The sequence below is a fragment of the Elephas maximus genome, chromosome 24, assembly GCF_024166365.1.
Source record: "Elephas maximus indicus isolate mEleMax1 chromosome 24, mEleMax1 primary haplotype, whole genome shotgun sequence".
Lineage (NCBI taxonomy): Eukaryota > Metazoa > Chordata > Mammalia > Proboscidea > Elephantidae > Elephas > Elephas maximus.
In genome coordinates, this window is record NC_064842.1 from 13458149 (window position 1) to 13475245 (window position 17097).

At 51.7% G+C, this 17097-nt stretch overlaps 1 protein-coding gene across 1 annotated transcript in view; it reads left to right on the top strand.

The window, feature by feature from the left end:
• CAPN2 (calpain 2) overlaps positions 1 to 17097 on the top strand; it is a 60524-nt gene that overhangs the window by 27313 nt on the left and 16114 nt on the right. The window contains exons 3-10 of the mRNA XM_049868165.1: positions 4252 to 4370; positions 5199 to 5332; positions 7375 to 7543; positions 8681 to 8764; positions 11162 to 11247; positions 12604 to 12678; positions 13436 to 13596; positions 15504 to 15673. Of these exons, the coding sequence (XP_049724122.1) occupies positions 4252 to 4370; positions 5199 to 5332; positions 7375 to 7543; positions 8681 to 8764; positions 11162 to 11247; positions 12604 to 12678; positions 13436 to 13596; positions 15504 to 15673 (998 nt within the window). The remainder of the gene's footprint in view (positions 1 to 4251; positions 4371 to 5198; positions 5333 to 7374; positions 7544 to 8680; positions 8765 to 11161; positions 11248 to 12603; positions 12679 to 13435; positions 13597 to 15503; positions 15674 to 17097) is intronic.

The following is a 17097-nucleotide window of genomic DNA, read 5'->3' on the forward strand; positions in this document are numbered from 1 at the left end:
GTCTCTTAGAACCACAGGCTCATCTAGGGAACATCTAGGCTAGGGATCCTTCCCAAGGAAACAAATTGGCAAGGGATTTTTTTAAAAAGGCAATCCTCTGCAAAGGGCAGGTGGAGATGAGGCCTTGCTCTCGCCGGGTCTGCAGGAGAAATGTGTCTGCAAGGTGGAGGAACAACCTGGAAGCCTGACAGCATGACCACTGATTTCTGGGACACGGCAGTAGCACCCAGGTCTGGTGGTAAGTGGTAATCTGAGCTCAGTGCACGGTCAGCACTGACTTAGACGTATGGCCCACAAAATAAATAGCACCAGTACCTGAAGCCAAAGCTTCGTGCATTCTGTCACAGTCACTGTCCCATGAATAGCCGTGTGGTCAGTTGTGACCTCTGAGACTACGAAAGCCATTGACCCATCCGGTCCTGCAGACACATGCGTGTAAAAAAAAACAAAAAATACCCCAGACCTTTGGCCGTCGAGTGGATTCCGACTCATAGCAACCCTAAAGGACAGAGTAGAACTGCCCCATAGGGTTTCCAAGGAGCGCCTGGTGGATTCTAACTGCTAACCTTTTGGTTAGCAGCCATAGCTCTTAACCACTACGCCACCAGGGTTTCCACCTGTACACACACAGTGTAAAAGTGGTCACCGGCACCCAGAACAGAGGGTGTTAAGGTGGCCGCCCCTGGACTCAGACAGAGCCAGCTGTCATGAGGATGGTCCAGGATTTGACGGGAGACAGGAAGTGTGGGTGTAACTGGCTCCCGGACTTACGTGGCTGAAATACCTGCACTTGGGCCCATTTTATCCATAAGGCTTTGCTGCCTCCATGTGTTGACAGGGTCAAATCAAAGCATTTTTCAAGATTCCTAGAAAATTTCAAGTAAGCTCAAGAAAAATATGGACCATAGGCACACCCAGAACCTCAAAGAAGGACTAAAGTCAGGAGAAGACGTGATGGCAGAGGCAGAGGAATAGACTGAAAAGGAGGATGTCATGACCCGGGAACAAGGATGGATGGTCCCCTGAGGCCGAGTGAAAGTGATGGGTGCTCAGAAAACACCTGAAGGTCGTCTGTTTTATTGACAGCCTGGCAGTCGGGCTCTTCTGGGGTCCTTAAATTTCTCCCAAAGCTCCTTGTTTTCAACATGTCACAAAGAGTGTCCAGTGTGACTCATATAAAGTCCTTGTCCTTGTTGTTGTTAGGTGATGTCGAGTCAGTTCATAGCGACCCTATGCACAACAGAACAAACACCACCGGGTCCTGCACCATCCTTACAGTCGTCGTTATGCTTGAGCTCATGGTTGCAGCCACTGTGTCAATCCACCTCGTTGAGGGTCTTCCTCATTTCTGCTGACCCTGTACTCTGCCAAGCATGATGTCCTTCTCCAGGGACTGAGTCCTAGTTGACACAAAAAGCATGTCACTGAGATCTCTAGGGGATGTTGTCAGCTGCCGTCAAATCGGCCCCCAACTCGTGGCGACCCCATCGTGGGTCCATGCACAACGGAATGAAACGCTGCCCAGTCCTGCGCCATCTTCATAATCAGTTGCACGTCAGCCTGTTGGGATCCATAGGGTTTTCACTGGCTGATTTCCAGAAGTAGACCTCCAGGCCTTTCCTCCTAGTTCATCTTAGTCTAGAAGCTCTGCTGAAACCTGCTCAGCGTCACAGCAACATGCAAGCCTCCACTGACAGGTTGTAACTGTCCATGAGGTACCTTGGCTGGGAATCGAACCCGGGTCTCCCTCATGGGAGGTGAGAATCCCACCACTGCCTTCTGACAGATACGAATGCCCTGCTTTTTAAACGTTCACGTGTAGCCGTTTAACTGTTGGCGGTGTACATTAACCTCTCTAAGCCTTGTTATACACGACTTTAACATGGAGATTTTAACAGTACTGCCTTGGCCCTCAGAGAGCTGCTGTGAAGAATAAACAAGATAATGAACCTGAAGCTCTTAAAACAGTGCTTGGCACCCAGGAAAAAAAAGAAAAAAAACTTTGTTTGTTTGTTTGTTTTTAAGGCTTGATAAATGATGGTTATTCCCCAAGGTCTCCTAATAGTAAAGTAGCAGGAACTCATACCTCAGGTTAAGCGTAAGAAAATAGGAACATTAGCAGTTCATGTAACCGAAAGTCCAAAGTAGGTCTGGCTTCAGGCACGGCTTGATTCAGGAACCCTAGCGATGTCACTGGGACCTGGCCTCTCCACCCACCTCTCAGCCTCTTTCTCTGAGTTGGCTCCCTGTCACAGAAGCAAGACAGCTTCCACAGCAACAGACCACACGTTTCTACAGACTCAAGGCAGAGAAGAGGGCACCTGTCCGCTCTCCCAGGAGCCCCAGTAAAAGTCTCACTGCACCTCCTTGGCTCGGCGGGATCCCAAGCACATTTCTTGAGCCACTCAGTCACTGGCTTCAAAGGGTGGTGAGGCACAGACTGGCTCGGGCCACGTCCGGACTTGGGGCATGGGCAGCCCCTCAGAAAGATCATAGATTGAGAAAGCAGGATGGTGGCTTCTCAGGGACATCGGTGCCACCAGGAGGAGAGCGAACGGCTGCTGAGTGGGAAATGACAAGTGAATCCACAGTACCCCGATTTAAGAGAAAAAGGATTTGGTTTAATTTCCTTTGGTAACCGACTAATTCATAAGGAGGGGCTACTACAGGTTTCCCTCTTAAAACGCAAACCCATTGCCATCGAGTCGATTCCCATCACAGGGACTGTATAGAACATCATAGAATTGCCTAATAGGGTTTCCAAGGCAGTAGTCATTTTGGAAGCTGACTGCCACATCTTTCTCCCGCCTAGCAGCTGGTGGGTGCAAACCGCTGACCTTCCAGTTAGCCGCTGAGCCACCAGGGCTCCTGGCTTCCCTCCTCGTGGTTCTGAAAGATAAACTTACCACCAGTTTGTCATTAGCATGTATGGGCCTCCCAAGAGCTATGTACAATCGTTTCTGAGTGTGAACGGGACAATTCAGTTCCTGAACAATCAGGATGCTAAGTACCCAATCAATTCTGAGTTCTCTGAATTTCTAATAACACTTCTAGTTACATAAAATAACGTTAATAATTTTGACATTTTTAAGAGACCTGCCAATTTGCAAAAACAAATCAAACAGTGAACATTAAACCGACCCGTGGCTTATTATTTCCTATTATTGTGACGGGAAATTGTAGGCAAGTGCGACATTCCCACAGAATGGAGTAAACGTCCCCATCATCTTCCCCCTCCCCCTCGGACTGAGCCTCTGTTGCTGTTTCATGGTTAACATGACCCTTCCCCAGCCATCTTGTGCTGGCATCATCTCACCTGTAGCCACGGATCCTGGTACTCATCATTTGCTGAGTACCTACCACAGGCCCATATGGGTGCTCTCTGTCCACCTCACACACCATCCACATTCCAGAGAAGGGCGTGAGGCCCAGAGGGGACCAGCTGCCGAACCAGGGAGCCACTTGGTTGCCCCCCCTCCATGGTGCCCATGCCCGGAAGTGCCCTCTGCTCACAGGCCCTCACCCCTCCTCACAGGAACCCCACAGGTGCTCAGCGTTGCGCTGTCTTCTGACTCATGGGTCTTCCATCTCCATGGTATATCCTACAATTGTACTGCGATTTGGCATCTCTTGTTTCAGTTTTCCCTGGGACCTTATTCTCTGTTGTAGAATGTTCAACTACTTCCCCTCTCAGTACATTTTCTCCCTCTTACTCAAAACTTAACTTTAAGCCCTCTCTCCCCAGAAGCCGCACTGATGAGCCCGTGTTCTGTGTCAGGCACTGTGCTGGGCTCTGAGGACACAGTCCTGCCATCACAGAGTTCCTGTTCTTTTAGGGAATGAATTCTCCCAGCCCCACCCAACCACAAACTGGTTGCCTTCAAGTTAACACCAACTCATGGCAACCCTGTGTGTGTCAGAATAAACTGTGCCCTGTAGGGTTTTCCATGAGCAGTTTTTTGAAGTAGATTGCCAGGCCTTTCTTCTGAAGCACCTCCAGATGGACTCAAATCTCTAACCTTTCATTTGGCAGCCAGGGACTCCCAACCACAACAAAAACGTTTCTTCATTAGCGTTCCCCTCAAAATGTCACCCAAACCCTCCTACTTAACCCTAAGATGAGAACTGTCTGCATCATCCCTGTGTATTCACTGTTGTCTCAGGCTCCAAGCTCCCAGAGATGGGACAGGATTGCCAACCTCCCCGGCCTCCAGGTCCCTCTGATGAGACTTCCTTGTGCTGTATTCACAGGTGACTGCTGGCTGCTAGCAGCCATTGCCTCCCTCACCTTGAATGAAGAAGTCCTAGCTCGAGTTGTACCCCTAGACCAGAGCTTCCAAGAAAACTACGCAGGCATCTTCCACTTCCAGGTAACTTAGCAGCCAGCTCAAGCTTGTTCCCACAGGTCCTAGCCGTAGGAGCAGGTGCCCTGGTTTGGCTGAGTTCCTTGGTCCCCACTGTTCACAGACTCCCAGGACCAATCTAGATTACAGAGGTCTCTGGGAGAGAGCAGGAAGCTCCCTGACTGCTTCCGACATGGGACCCTGCAAGGATGGCAGTGGGGAGCCTCTCTGGTCATTGCAAGTAGGAGGTAGAGCAGGGTACCCAGAAAGTAATGCCCAACTTTCAAAACGGGTCTATTATTTGAGGTCTTGAGACAGAATGTTAATGTACACCTCACTCTCCTGCCTTGATCCTGGTGAAATAAGAAATAATAGTTTAAAATCATTAAAAAAAAAGAAAAAAAAATTTTTTTTTTAATCATAAGGTAGGGGTAAAATGCTAGAAGGCTAGCAGAAACGAGGGAAGCCCTCACTGAGGTGGATTCACAGATGGAGTCACCAATGGGCTTAAGCATTGCAGCCTACGAAGATGGTACAGGACTGGGCATTTCATTCTGTTACACGTCAGGTCACCATGAGTCAGAGCCGACTCAGAGGCAGCTAACAAGAGGACGCTAGAGAAGTGGGTGTGGGTTAGGAGGGAATGACGAGCTGTGTGTCCTCAGTTCCTTGGTGAGGACATGGCTGCAATAGGAGAGTTAGAGGGAGCATCGCCACCAGGATGGGGCTCATGGAAGCTGCCCCAAGGGGGCTGCTACAGGAGGGAGCCCCATGCTGCCGAGGCTCAGGGTCCCAGTGCTGCCAGGGGCTCCTCTCCCAGCTCCGCCACCAACTCCCTGCTTCCCTTGTTCCCAGTTCTGGCAGTATGGCGAGTGGGTGGAGGTGGTCATTGACGACAGGCTGCCCACCAAGGACGGGGAGCTGCTCTTCGTTCACTCGGCAGAGGGGAGCGAGTTCTGGAGCGCCCTGCTGGAGAAGGCCTACGCCAAGTAAGTGTCTATGCCCCTGCTTGGGGCCGCCCACCCTCAACTCAGCCCTGGACCCTGAAACAACAGGAGACATTCAAGGACTGCTGTGAATAGAAGCCCTACCCTACAGAAGGACTACTTCAGCCAAAATTGGGCTCTAAACGTAAGAGAAAGTGTTCAAGGTGCCTGGCCCATATCACACACACTGATGAATGACAGCTGTCATCTAGTGTGGCTATAACAGAAATACCACAAGTAGATGGCTTTAACAAAGATAAATTTATTTTCTCACAGTCTGGTAGGCTAGAAGTCCAAATTGAGGGCCTCAGCTCCAGGGGAAGGCTTTCTCTCCCTGTCGGCTCTAGGGGAAGGTCCTTCTCATCAGTCTTCCCCTGGAGTAGGAGCTTCTCCATGCAGGAACCCCAAGTCCAAAGGGCACGCTCTGCTACTGGCACTACTTTCTTGGTGGTATGAGGTCCCCAACTCTCTGCTTGCTCCCTTTTCTTTTTATCTCTTGTAAGTCAAAAGGTGGTGCAGGCCACACCCCAGGGAAACTCCCATTACATTGGATCAGGGATGTGACCTGAGCAAGGGTGTTACATCCCACCCTAATCCTCTTTAACCACAGGCAGAGATTATGATTTATAACACAGAGGAAAAGCACAAAATGGAGGACAACCACACAACACTGGGAATCGTGGCCTAGTGGACGCATATTTTGTGGGGACACAATTCAATCCATGACAAGAGCCATCGCCATTTTTAACCCAATGCACAGGAACACGTTAAGGTAGTGGCTGTGCTGTCCTTGAGAAGGAACTCTGCTTCCTTGGCAGGTCATATTACAGTTTTTTTCAACTAAAGACAGCAAGGAGCCTTTGCCAGTGGGCAAAACTACCCATTGCGAAAGAATGAAGATTATGGAAACTTGACCAGAATATAGGCCCCTGGGTGGTGTAAACAGTTTGTACTCGACTATTGATCAAAAGGTTGGCAATTTGAAACTACCCAGTGGCACCATGGAAGGAAGGCCTGGTGACCTGCCTCTGTAAAGATTACATCCAAGAGAACCCTGTCGGTCTTCTCTTTAACACATGGGGTCACCATAAGTCAATATCAACTTGACGGCAGCGAGTTTAGTGGGGGTTTTTTGGCTGATAGAAATGAGCACAGCCCTGGTGGCACAGTGGACAAGAGCTCAGCAATTTACCAAAGGTCAGCAGTTCAAATCCATCAGCCGCCCCTTAGAAACCTATGGGGCAGTTCCACTCTCTCCTTTAGGGCTCCTATGAGTCAGAATCAATTTGATGGCAAGGGACCTGGTTTGGGGTTTTGATAGAAATGGCTCCCCCATACTCTTCCCAGCTGTCTCCACCCAGGTTGCCCAGGGTCAAGCTTGTCCAGTGCTCAGAGCTGCCCAGGCAGGGAAGCCCCACATCAGCCCTCTCCAGGATGGCCTAGCCTGACCGTGCTGCCTGGGTCCCTCCATCAAAGTGATTGACTCTGAAGCATAGGGAGCATTGCTGTTCTCACAGCTCTGTGCCAGGAAACAGGGGTCAGGAGTCACATGCCCAGCTGTGAGAGCCTGGGACCTGAGGGATGGCTCAAGTCGTGGAGTTAGAGAAGCCACAGGACTCCTCCTTGGTGGTCTGGAGCAATATGCCCATGCTCACACGGTGCCCACTTCTGCGGGAAACTGCCTTTGTTATTGGACTGCTGTCTTATTTTTAGCTATTCAGGCCACACAGTCAGTCAATTAGCCGACCTCCCCTTTCCTGTTAGGATGTGGAAGGAATCAACAGGCACACTTGGGAGGTTGAACCAGATAATCGCCGAGATCCTTCCAAGTCTAAGACTCTGAGATTTTTTTTTTTTAAACTTCTGCAAGTACCAGAGAGACGGTAACTGCCCTTCATGGGCACTCTGAGTTGGACACTAAGCCCAGGAGGATCTGAGCAGAGGGTCCCCGCAGTGTCCTATAGACAAACGCGTCGTCAAGAGGGGACCCGTTGAGAGGCAGTGGTGTCAGCACTGCCAGCAGCAGCATCTCTCCCCTCTTGTAGGATCAACGGGTGTTACGAAGCGCTCTCGGGGGGCTCCACCACCGAGGGCTTTGAGGACTTCACAGGAGGCATCGCCGAGTGGTATGAGCTGAGGAAGGCCCCTCCCAACCTGTTCAAGATCATCCAGAAGGCTCTGGAGAAGGGCTCTCTTCTCGGCTGCTCCATCGATGTAAGTCCAGGCCTGCGCCCCGTCACCTCACCCCCAGTCTGCTCTAGCTGTGGTGAGGCGCCAGAAGCTGAGGAAACAAGCCGCCCCTATTTACACTAGCCCACCCCCGGCCCACCGTACTGCTCATGGCACAGCACCGAAGGGGGCGAAGCAATAGCCAGGCGGTCTGGGGTGATAGTGCCTCCAGCCCTTTCCTCCCCTGCCCATTTCGCCATTCTCAGCCTCCTCCGAGTAACCACCCCAGAGCACAGGTTCCCTGAAAGCCCTCTGCCCTCTGCTAGTCCTGAAGAAAGGACTGGCCGGGACATGCCCTCTGCCATCTGCAGGGCCTATGCCTGAGCCCCACAGCCTTCCCTCGCTCTGTTCCAGGATTAATGGGCCCGTGGAAAGACTCCAGAAGGTGCAGAAAGAAACCATTTCCTCCTAATAGCTGTGCTGGCAGCCCTCACCAGGGGAGGGGAGGTGGGCACTATGTTCTGACCCCAAGGAGCCTGGAGGCAAAAGCCATGTCCAGCGCCCTGTCCTGTCCAGGAACTGATCCCCCGCAAGGACAGAGATTAGAAATTCTGGCTTTGGGGGCTGAAATCTGTCAGACTGTAGGCAGAGATTCCCAGAGTTTTCTCGGAGACCATGGCAAGGCAAAAGGCCCTTTGTACTCTCAGCCCTTCTTCCCGTATACCAAGAGAGAAATGACAGCCTTCTTCGGAACAGACGGGAGAAAGGGGTGCTTTTGAGGTGCTTCTAGTACAACAGAAACAAATTCTGAGCTCAGGCCCTAAACAAAGAACTGTCTGGTCTGCGCCATGCCGCTAGGGTAGCCGACCCAGAGCAGGCAGAACTGGCCCCTGTGGGTGTCTTCCTGTGCCCAGGGCCCCAGGCCTCAGCTCCAGGTGTGAGTGCACCTTTCACAATTCATGGTGGTGGGCCCAGTGCAGCTCCCCCAAAGGGCCGCATTTAGGGTTTCCTCAGGTTGTTAAAGGCGTTTCAGCGCCTGAAAGCAGCAGCAGCGGGGTGCTCCCCCCAGCCAGGGCCCCCCTAGTGGATCCCGGGGGTCACACCTAGCGTGGGGTGTCTGTGGTGGGGCAGGTGTGAAGGAGGGAGGCGGTGGTGGCCGGGGCTGATTGCTCCCGTTTGCAGATCACCAGCGCTGCAGACTCAGAGGCCATCACGTTCCAGAAGCTGGTAAAGGGCCACGCGTACTCCGTCACCGGAGCCGAGGAGGTAACGCCCGGAGGGGGTGTTCAGGCGTCTTTCTCTCTCTGACACGACGGCTGAGAGCACATGCTGGCCTGTGATTGCCCAGGGTGGGGCCCGCACATTACCCCGGTGCTGTTTCCAAATAGGCCTGGTGTTCCTGGTGTTCAAACAGAAATAGGGTGTCTCTTCCGGAGCAGGGCTGGCCAAGGGCGACGTGCTGCCCTCTGGTGGCCGCAGAGTTCCACTTGGGGCCTTTTACTGTACTTGTTTTTACACTTAAAATCTTCCTCTTCTGGGCTAGCTGGTAAAAATAACAATGCTTTGCATCTGTCTAGTGTTTCGTACTCCTTAAGGTGCTTTCACGTTTGCTCTCACAAAAACAGTTGCCTCTAAACCCAGGTTCAAAGAGTCCTCTGCCTCTTTCCAGCTGTGGGGCCTCAGCAAGTTACTTGAACGCTCTGTCCCTTAGTTTCTCATCCTTAAAATGGAAATAACAATAATATATTCCTTGTGAGGTTGTGGTGGCAATTCAATCACGTTAATATATGTAAAGGGCCTGCACAGAGCCTGAAGACTCTTGGTGCTGCGGTTACTAGTCTTAAATATTATAATCGTTAAGCAGCCCACATTCACTGCTGAGTACAGGACCCAAGAGTAGACACCGGGTCTTCCACATGTCCACTTCTTCTTTTTTTTAATGTTAGAATTTTTTTTACTTCCACCTTATCTTCTGATTCTAAAAAAAGCAAATGGCTGAAAGTAGGCTAGTTACAACCAGAAACCAAAACCTATTGCCATCGAGTCAATTCTGACTCATAGCGACCCTGTGGTTACAACGAGGCTTATGAGATCAACCATTGGCAAATCTGAACATGACTGACTGAACCCTTTTACTGAGATCAATTGATACCAGATTACTAGGTGGACTCTGGCCTGACAGCTAAAAAATCTGGCCCTCCACACACCAGCAGCCATGAGACCTTTTGAAATGTAAATCAAAGAAGCCTAGAGTCTTTTCCATCAAATCACCAGAGGCGGTGGTTTAGCTCTTGACTGCTCTTCGAACCCTCTGCAGGGAGGAAGATGTGGGAGTCCTCCGCTTCCTAAAGATTACAGCCTTGGAAACCCTATGAGGCAGTTCTGCTCTGTCCTGTGGGGTTGCTGTGAGTTGGAATCCATGGCCCTGGGTTTGGCCTTGGGCTCCTCCAACAGAAAAGAAAAGTCGATTAGCGGCTTTGGGTGAAAAAAACAAGCCAGCAAAGCAGCAGGCAGGATTAATTTCGGGTTAGGAATTTTTAGGTTCTGGTGGCATAATGGTTAAGTGCTATGGCTGCTAACCAAAAGGTCGGCAGTTTAAATCCACCAGGCACTCCTTGGAAACTCTATGGGGCAGTTCTACTCTGTCCTATAGGGGTCACTATGAGTTGGAATTGACTCATCGGCAAAGGGCCTGATTTTTTTTTTTTTAACTTGGATAAGAAAAGCTTCTTGAAATAAAAGTAAAATATCTATTTTTAATTAAAAAAAATTTATTCCATATACCCAAGAAAATGAACATTGATTCAATAACATCGTTTAAATTTTCTCAATTGCGCTAAAACGTCGTATCTAGCACATCCCAACCCAAAGTTCGGTCAACATTCGTGAACCGCGTTTACTTCTTGCCACCAGGGCTTTTTGTTGTTGTTAATTGTTTCGTTGTGATAGAAATACATACAAGACATTTGACAATTCACCATTTTTCACACTCACAATTCAGTGACAGTAACTACGTTCATCATGCTGAGTGGCCATCACCACTTCCAGTGCCATGTTTTTCCACCACCGTTAACAGAAGCTCAGTGCCCCAAAGCAATGGCTCCTCCCTCCCTCCCTCCCTCCCACCCCGCTGACCACTAATCAACTTTGGTTTCTTACACACTTATCTATTCTAGATATTTCATATAATTGGGATCATAGGACACTTGCCCTTTTGTGACTGACTGATTTCACTCAGCATCGTGTTTCCAAGGTTCATATTCTAGCATATCTCAGAACTTCATTTCTCTCTATGGCTGAGTAGTATTCCATCGTGTGGACATACCACATTGTTTATCCATTGTCTAGTGATAGGCATGAAGGTTGTTTCCATCTTTCGGCGTCCCTGGACTCCTATGACATAGTATGTCCTACTATATTCAGTTAAAGTAAGGTGCCCAGATGTCAAGGGCTAAAGCCAAGTCTAGAACAAGCATGTTTGTGCCTCAGACTCAGGACAAAGGTGAAAAAGCCACAAGCCACACCCTGGCTGCTCTAAATCGACTTTCCAAAGCTGGGCTGCGGTGAGTGGCCTGGAAGTCAAACCCCCAGGACATGCTGAAGGGGGCTTTGAACTGTTGTCCCTCCAGGCCTAGCTCAGCTCTCTTCCCTCTAATCCTTTAGGTTGAAAGCAACGGAAGTCTGCAGAAACTGATCCGCATACGAAATCCCTGGGGGGAAGTGGAGTGGACCGGGAAGTGGAATGACAAGTGAGTAGTTTCAGCAAGTTGGGGGGCCATGGAGGAGGTGCTGAGAGAAAGCAGCAGGGGTGTGTTCTGCCTGAGAGTTTCTGGCAGGTGAAGAGAGGGAAGACCAGTGTGATGTGCTGAGGAATAAGGGCCCAGGTTCACAGGCCACGTTAGTGGGATGCATAGGGCAGGTGGCACCTTCTAATAAAGATCTCTTAACCACTGCTCTTGGAGTCCCTGGGTGGCACAAACATTTAATGCACTCGGCTGCTAGCCAAAGGGTCGCTGGTTTGAGCCCACCTAGAGGCACCTTGGAAGAAAGGCCTGGTGATCTATAAATCAGCCATTGAAAACCCTATGGAGCACAGTTCTACTCCGATATACACAGGGTCACCATGAATCAGCGTCGCCTTGGCAGTAACTGATTAACCAGGGCACGACTTCCATCAGTCAGGGGGCCTTTTCACAAGGCCCAGGGCTCCTGGGGTGCTCATTCCTTTCACTCTCTCATGGTTAATCCCTTCTCTAGCTCAGATTCACACTTCTCTGGGGCCTTTATCAAAGCCCTCCCCCAACCCCCCACCCGACCCCCAAGTACTTGTTCTGTTCCAAGGAATGAACTTTTGGGCCAAAGACCAAAGAGAAGTTCTTCTGTTGCTTCCTGGAATTAACTAGAAGGCCTGTTACACCTTCCACTATTTGGGTACTGTCCCATTTGAAAGGAGCCCTGGTGGTACAGGGTTAAGAGCTCAGCTGCTAATTGAAAGGTCAGCAGTTGGAACCCACCAGCTGCTCCGTGGGAGAAAGCTGTGACAGTCTGCTTCCATAAAGATTTACAGCCTTGGGAACCCTATGGGGCAGCTCTACCCCGTCCTATAGGGCTATAGGATCCATATGAGTTGAAATCAACTCAGCAGCACCCAACAACAGCATCTCATTAGAGCTTCTCTCATCATGGCATACCTCCTGCTCCCCTTCCCCTCCTCCTCCACAGCCCAGCACCTACGGTTCTTCCCTGACCCGCTCCCCGGCAACCTCTGGTAGCGCAGAGACACCCTGCCGGGCTTCAGGGAGCTCTGCTGACCTGCTTCTCACCAGACTTTCAGTTGTCCCTAAAAGAGCTGCCAGGCCCATCTCTCTCTCCCTGAAGGGCTGTGTTCATTTTCTAGACTCTTCCTTGCCGCCACCCTCCAGGATAAATCCTCCTCTCACCTTCCTCCCCTGAGGCCCTTAGCCACGTGTGCTCCCTGCCCCCTTGCTGGGTCTGGGCCCTCAGAGGTGAGAGGGGTGTCCTCGTTCTCAGCTCTGAGGGGCCTCAGGGAGAAGCTGTCACCCCACACCCCTTTCTCATGCTTCCCACATTACTTTGCTTTCCAGCTGCCCAAACTGGAACACTGTAGACCCAGAGGTGAGGGAAAGCCTGACCCAACGGCATGAAGACGGAGAATTCTGGTAAGATTGGTAGAGGCTTCTGGGAAAGATGCATCTGCCTGTGTTTTTTACTAGAAAATTGCTCAAAAAGCAACGTGAACCCGAGTGAGGTTATCATGTCAAGGGCAGAGGGGCATGGAATCCTGGTGTGTGTGTGTGTGTGTGCGCGCACATGCGCGTATGCTTTGAATTCCTTTCAGTGAATCACTGTACGCTGGACCCTGAACAAAAAAATTCTTCTATGTAATTGTCTTCAGTGTGTCCCTCTGAGGAATCGGTTTTCAAAGCTGAGCGGCTTCATTAAGAATGCTAAGAGGAACTTCTGGATGCATGTGCAGATTCCAAGAGAAAACAAGGGGCAAGTTGGGGTCTCTCTCCCAACCTGTCCCTGGTGATTCATCCCCGCCTCTTAAGAAACCAGCCCCTGAGTGAACAGTGATGTACCTGCACGTCTGTGTGTCTGTGTGTCTCTGTGACCATGAGGACCATCTCCATCTGGATGGGACCTGTACTTTGCCAAACGAGTCGCCACGTGTCACCTTGTGTATGCAGATGAGAGCTTTGAGCTTCAAAGAGGTCTAAGTAATTTGTTCAGAGTCACCCAGCTAGGAAGTGGCAGAGCCAGGACTGGAATCTGGGTCTCCTGATTCTGGAGCTGGTGTCCGTTGGCCCCAAGGGACTGCCTCCTGGCTGCCCTGCCTGGCCTTTGGTAGAAGCTCAAGGCTTGCCAATGTATCCTTTTGTGAGCTGGGGACGCCCTTGTCTCTGCTTTTACCAGGATGTCCCTCGGCGACTTCCTGAGGCACTACTCCCGCCTGGAGATCTGCAACCTGACGCCCGACACTCTCACCAGCGATTCCTACAAGAAGTGGAAACTCACCAAGATGGACGGGAACTGGAGGCGGGGCTCCACCGCGGGAGGCTGCAGGAACTACCCGAGTGAGGCCTGTTGCCACACAGGGTCCCCAGAGGCTGAGGCACCCTCACCCTACTCTGAGGCACTGCACCCCAGCCTGGCTCCCAGAGGAGGCAGCTCCTCCTCACTATGGCCCTCTCTGTTTCCTTCTTCCTGAGACTCGGTCTCACCACCACCTCTGTTTTCTCGCTCCATTACCTTCTGCATTCACTTGCCTCCCTACCCAGGCAGAACCCGAGACTTGCTCTTTCTGGAATGTCCTTTCCAGGCGCTAGAGTTCCCTGTGCCTCTGAGGCAGTGTTTCTGCCCATGAGCTACTTCATCCACCCTAAGCCAGGGGACCTAGCCGGCAGGGAACCTTGCCCGCCACACCCATCTGCACATTGTCGACAGAGTCCCTGTTCAGGCGAGGGTGGGGAGTTCTCTCGCTGTCCTTTGCTGATCCCTTGTCTCTTCTGCCTTGGCGGGTTAGCGCCCCCCTACCCTTTCTCCCTCAGAACTGTAGCTGCCAATTATGGAGCACACTTTGGATTGTAGGAGCTATCCTCAGTGCCTTATGTATATTCCATTTCCTCTCCACGGCAAATTTCTGAGGTAGGCACTTTCTTATCATCTCCATCTTTAAAGATGAGGGAACTGAGGCTTGGAGAGGCTAAGTGACTTGCCCAAGGCCTCACGCGTAGTAAGCTGGGGTTTGAACCCAGGCACTCTGACTGTAGAGTCCACTTTTTAAGTACTGTGATGGGCAGGTCATGATCATATACTGATTCTCTGCTACAGAGGAAGAGACTGAGGCTCTAAGTGGCTGACCAGGTCCACAAAGCAAGTAGCCAAACTGGGACCAGCTGACTGGTGCCTCTAGGTCTGGTACCCCTTCACCTCAAGTATGCAGCCACCAAGTGGTGGTTTCAGAGATGCTGAGAAGGCCCTCTACCCCATCTCCCCCAACGAATGTACCTCCTCCTCTGCACACTAAGTCAGAGGTTGGCAAAATCTTTATAAAGGGCCAGATGGTAAATATTTTCAGCTTTGCAAGCTGTTCAGTCTCTACCACAGCTACTCAGCTCTCCTGTCGTAGCCTGAAAGCAGCCATAGATGATCCGTAAACCAATTTCTGTGGCTGTGTTCCAATAGAACTTTATTTACAAAAGCAGACAACGATCCACAGGCTGTAGTTTGCCAACCCCTGCAACAGATAATTCCTCAATTAGAGTTTTATCCCATTAGGTGAGGGAAGGCCATCAGCATAATTACCCTTAAGCATGAATGAATCTCATCTCCTTCTGTTAACAAGTTTTGGAAGTGGGGAGGGCAGAGACACCATAAGGGTGGGCAAGGGATAGGCCCAAGAAAACAAGGACCCAGAACAAGAGGCAAAACAGACCCAGGATGTTCCTGGCCTCTGGGTTCACTGAGGGGCTAGTGTGAAGGGGAGGAGATGACCCCAGGCCTCCTCAGGCCAGGTCAGCCTGGCTAATATCAGACCTTCCCGCAAGAGCCCCGTGAGGGGAAGGTCCACCAGGGGGAGCCACAGCTGAGGTGAAGGATATCTGCCCTCCACACTCTAACCACACTGCTTTCCAGGGTGACACAAACAGCCCCTAAGACCAGTCAGCCTGAAAGCAAGAGAGAGGCTGAAGGGGGCTGTCTGTGTTAGGTCCCCATGAGTCTCAGACAGCGCAGGCCATCTTTTTCCATTGGCCCATCACGGCCCCTTCCCACCCAGACGGGGCGGCCAACCAGTCCCCACCTTGACTGGGCCCACTGTCTCCCCTCATCTTCATCGTCTTCCAGCAGACTCCAGCCTCGGGGACCAGGGACCCCCTCAGAGCTCCACCTGCCCCACTCAGTGACTAATGGCCACCTCTTCCCACCGAGGGCTGGGCTCCTCTGCCCTGGGTGGCTGACCTGGGCCCCTCCCTGGCTGCAGATACTTTCTGGATGAACCCTCAGTACGTGATCAAGCTGGAGGAGGAGGACGAGGACCAGGAGGACGGGGAGAGTGGCTGCACCTTCCTGGTGGGCCTGATCCAGAAGCACCGGCGGCGGCAGAGGAAAATGGGGGAGGACATGCACACCATCGGCTTTGGCATCTATGAGGTGGGCAGATGGCGCTGCCACCTCCCCATCTGCCTTTGCTCTTCTCAGCCCGAGTGAAAGGCCAGCCAGAGGCAGAACCAGGAGACAGGGAGTGTGGCTAAGGGAAAGCAAAGCCATGGCCTGCCAGTTTTTAGGAGAACCTCATGCAGGGAGGTCCCTGAAGCCGGTCTGTGTCATCCGGGGGTTCCAAGCCCTTGGCTGGGCCCCTATAGCCAGCTTCCTGGGAGTTGTTGTTAGCTGCTGTTCAGTTGGCCCCCGACTCCTGGCAACCCCACACACACTGGGACAGAATGCTGCCCAGTCCTGGGCCATCTCCATGTTTGGCAGTGGATCAGACCATTGATCCATAGGGTTTTCATTGGCTCATTTTTGGAACTAGATCACCAGGCCTTTCCTCCTAGTCCATCTTAGTCTGGAAGCTTCGCTCATACCTGTTCAGCATCATAGCAACATGCAAGCCTCCACCAACAGACGTTGGGAGTTACATTCTTTAGAATGGCCTCCATGAGCTTTCATACCTCCCCAGCCCTGGCCTTCCGGTTTACCCATCAATCTCCAAAGAACAAGGAGACTTAGGCTGAGAACAGAGTGTCCTGGACCATGGCGGGAACTGTTGCAAGGACAGGAACAGAGCCAGTGGGTCCCTCGTGTCCCAGCCAGCAGAGTCCTTGGCCCGGAAGGTGGCGAGCTCGGGGGACAGTCAGTGGTTATGCTCCTGCCAGGGCTCCACTGACAAGGTCCCTGTGCCCCACACAGACACTCTCTGCCCGCAGGTCCTTCTCTCCTTCTGTACCAGTGAAGAGAAGCAAGCCCCATCCCCGCAGTCAGAGGGGAGCCAAGTTATTGGCCCCTCAGGCTGAGGGCTGGGCAGAGAGAATTAACCTCCGTGCTGGGCCCAGTAACCTCCCCACTCCCCTCTGCAGAACATTGTAGAGCTTCTCACAGCCTTGGGTTAGCAGTGGGGGAAGAGGGGAGCAAGGAAGACCTGGAGCTGCTGAAGTGGGGTGTGTGTTGGTTTGATGGGTGGCTCCTGAGAGCCGAGTGCACTTCTCTTCCCAGCCCCGCGCACAGTGAGGTCACGCTGGCAACCTGTGAACCGCCGCGGTGGGAGTATTTACACCACGGAAATTGGCAGAGACCACAAATCAGGGCTCCTACCCACCCAAGAGCCACTACCCATGTGTGCCTGGGGAGAGGCTCTCCACACACCATCGCTGGCAAGAGTGATAACCTGTTCACCTGCCTGAGGAGGGGGTTGGGCAAGAGTTGGGCAAGCACCATCAGTGCTAAAAATGCACGTAATTCCAAACTGCTCAGTCCCTGATACAGATGCAGAGGACTTCAGACCTGGGACACAATAGCTCCAGGGAAAACACAGACTGAATTGTGAGACACAGGCCCACTCCCGGCACCTGGCTTGGAAA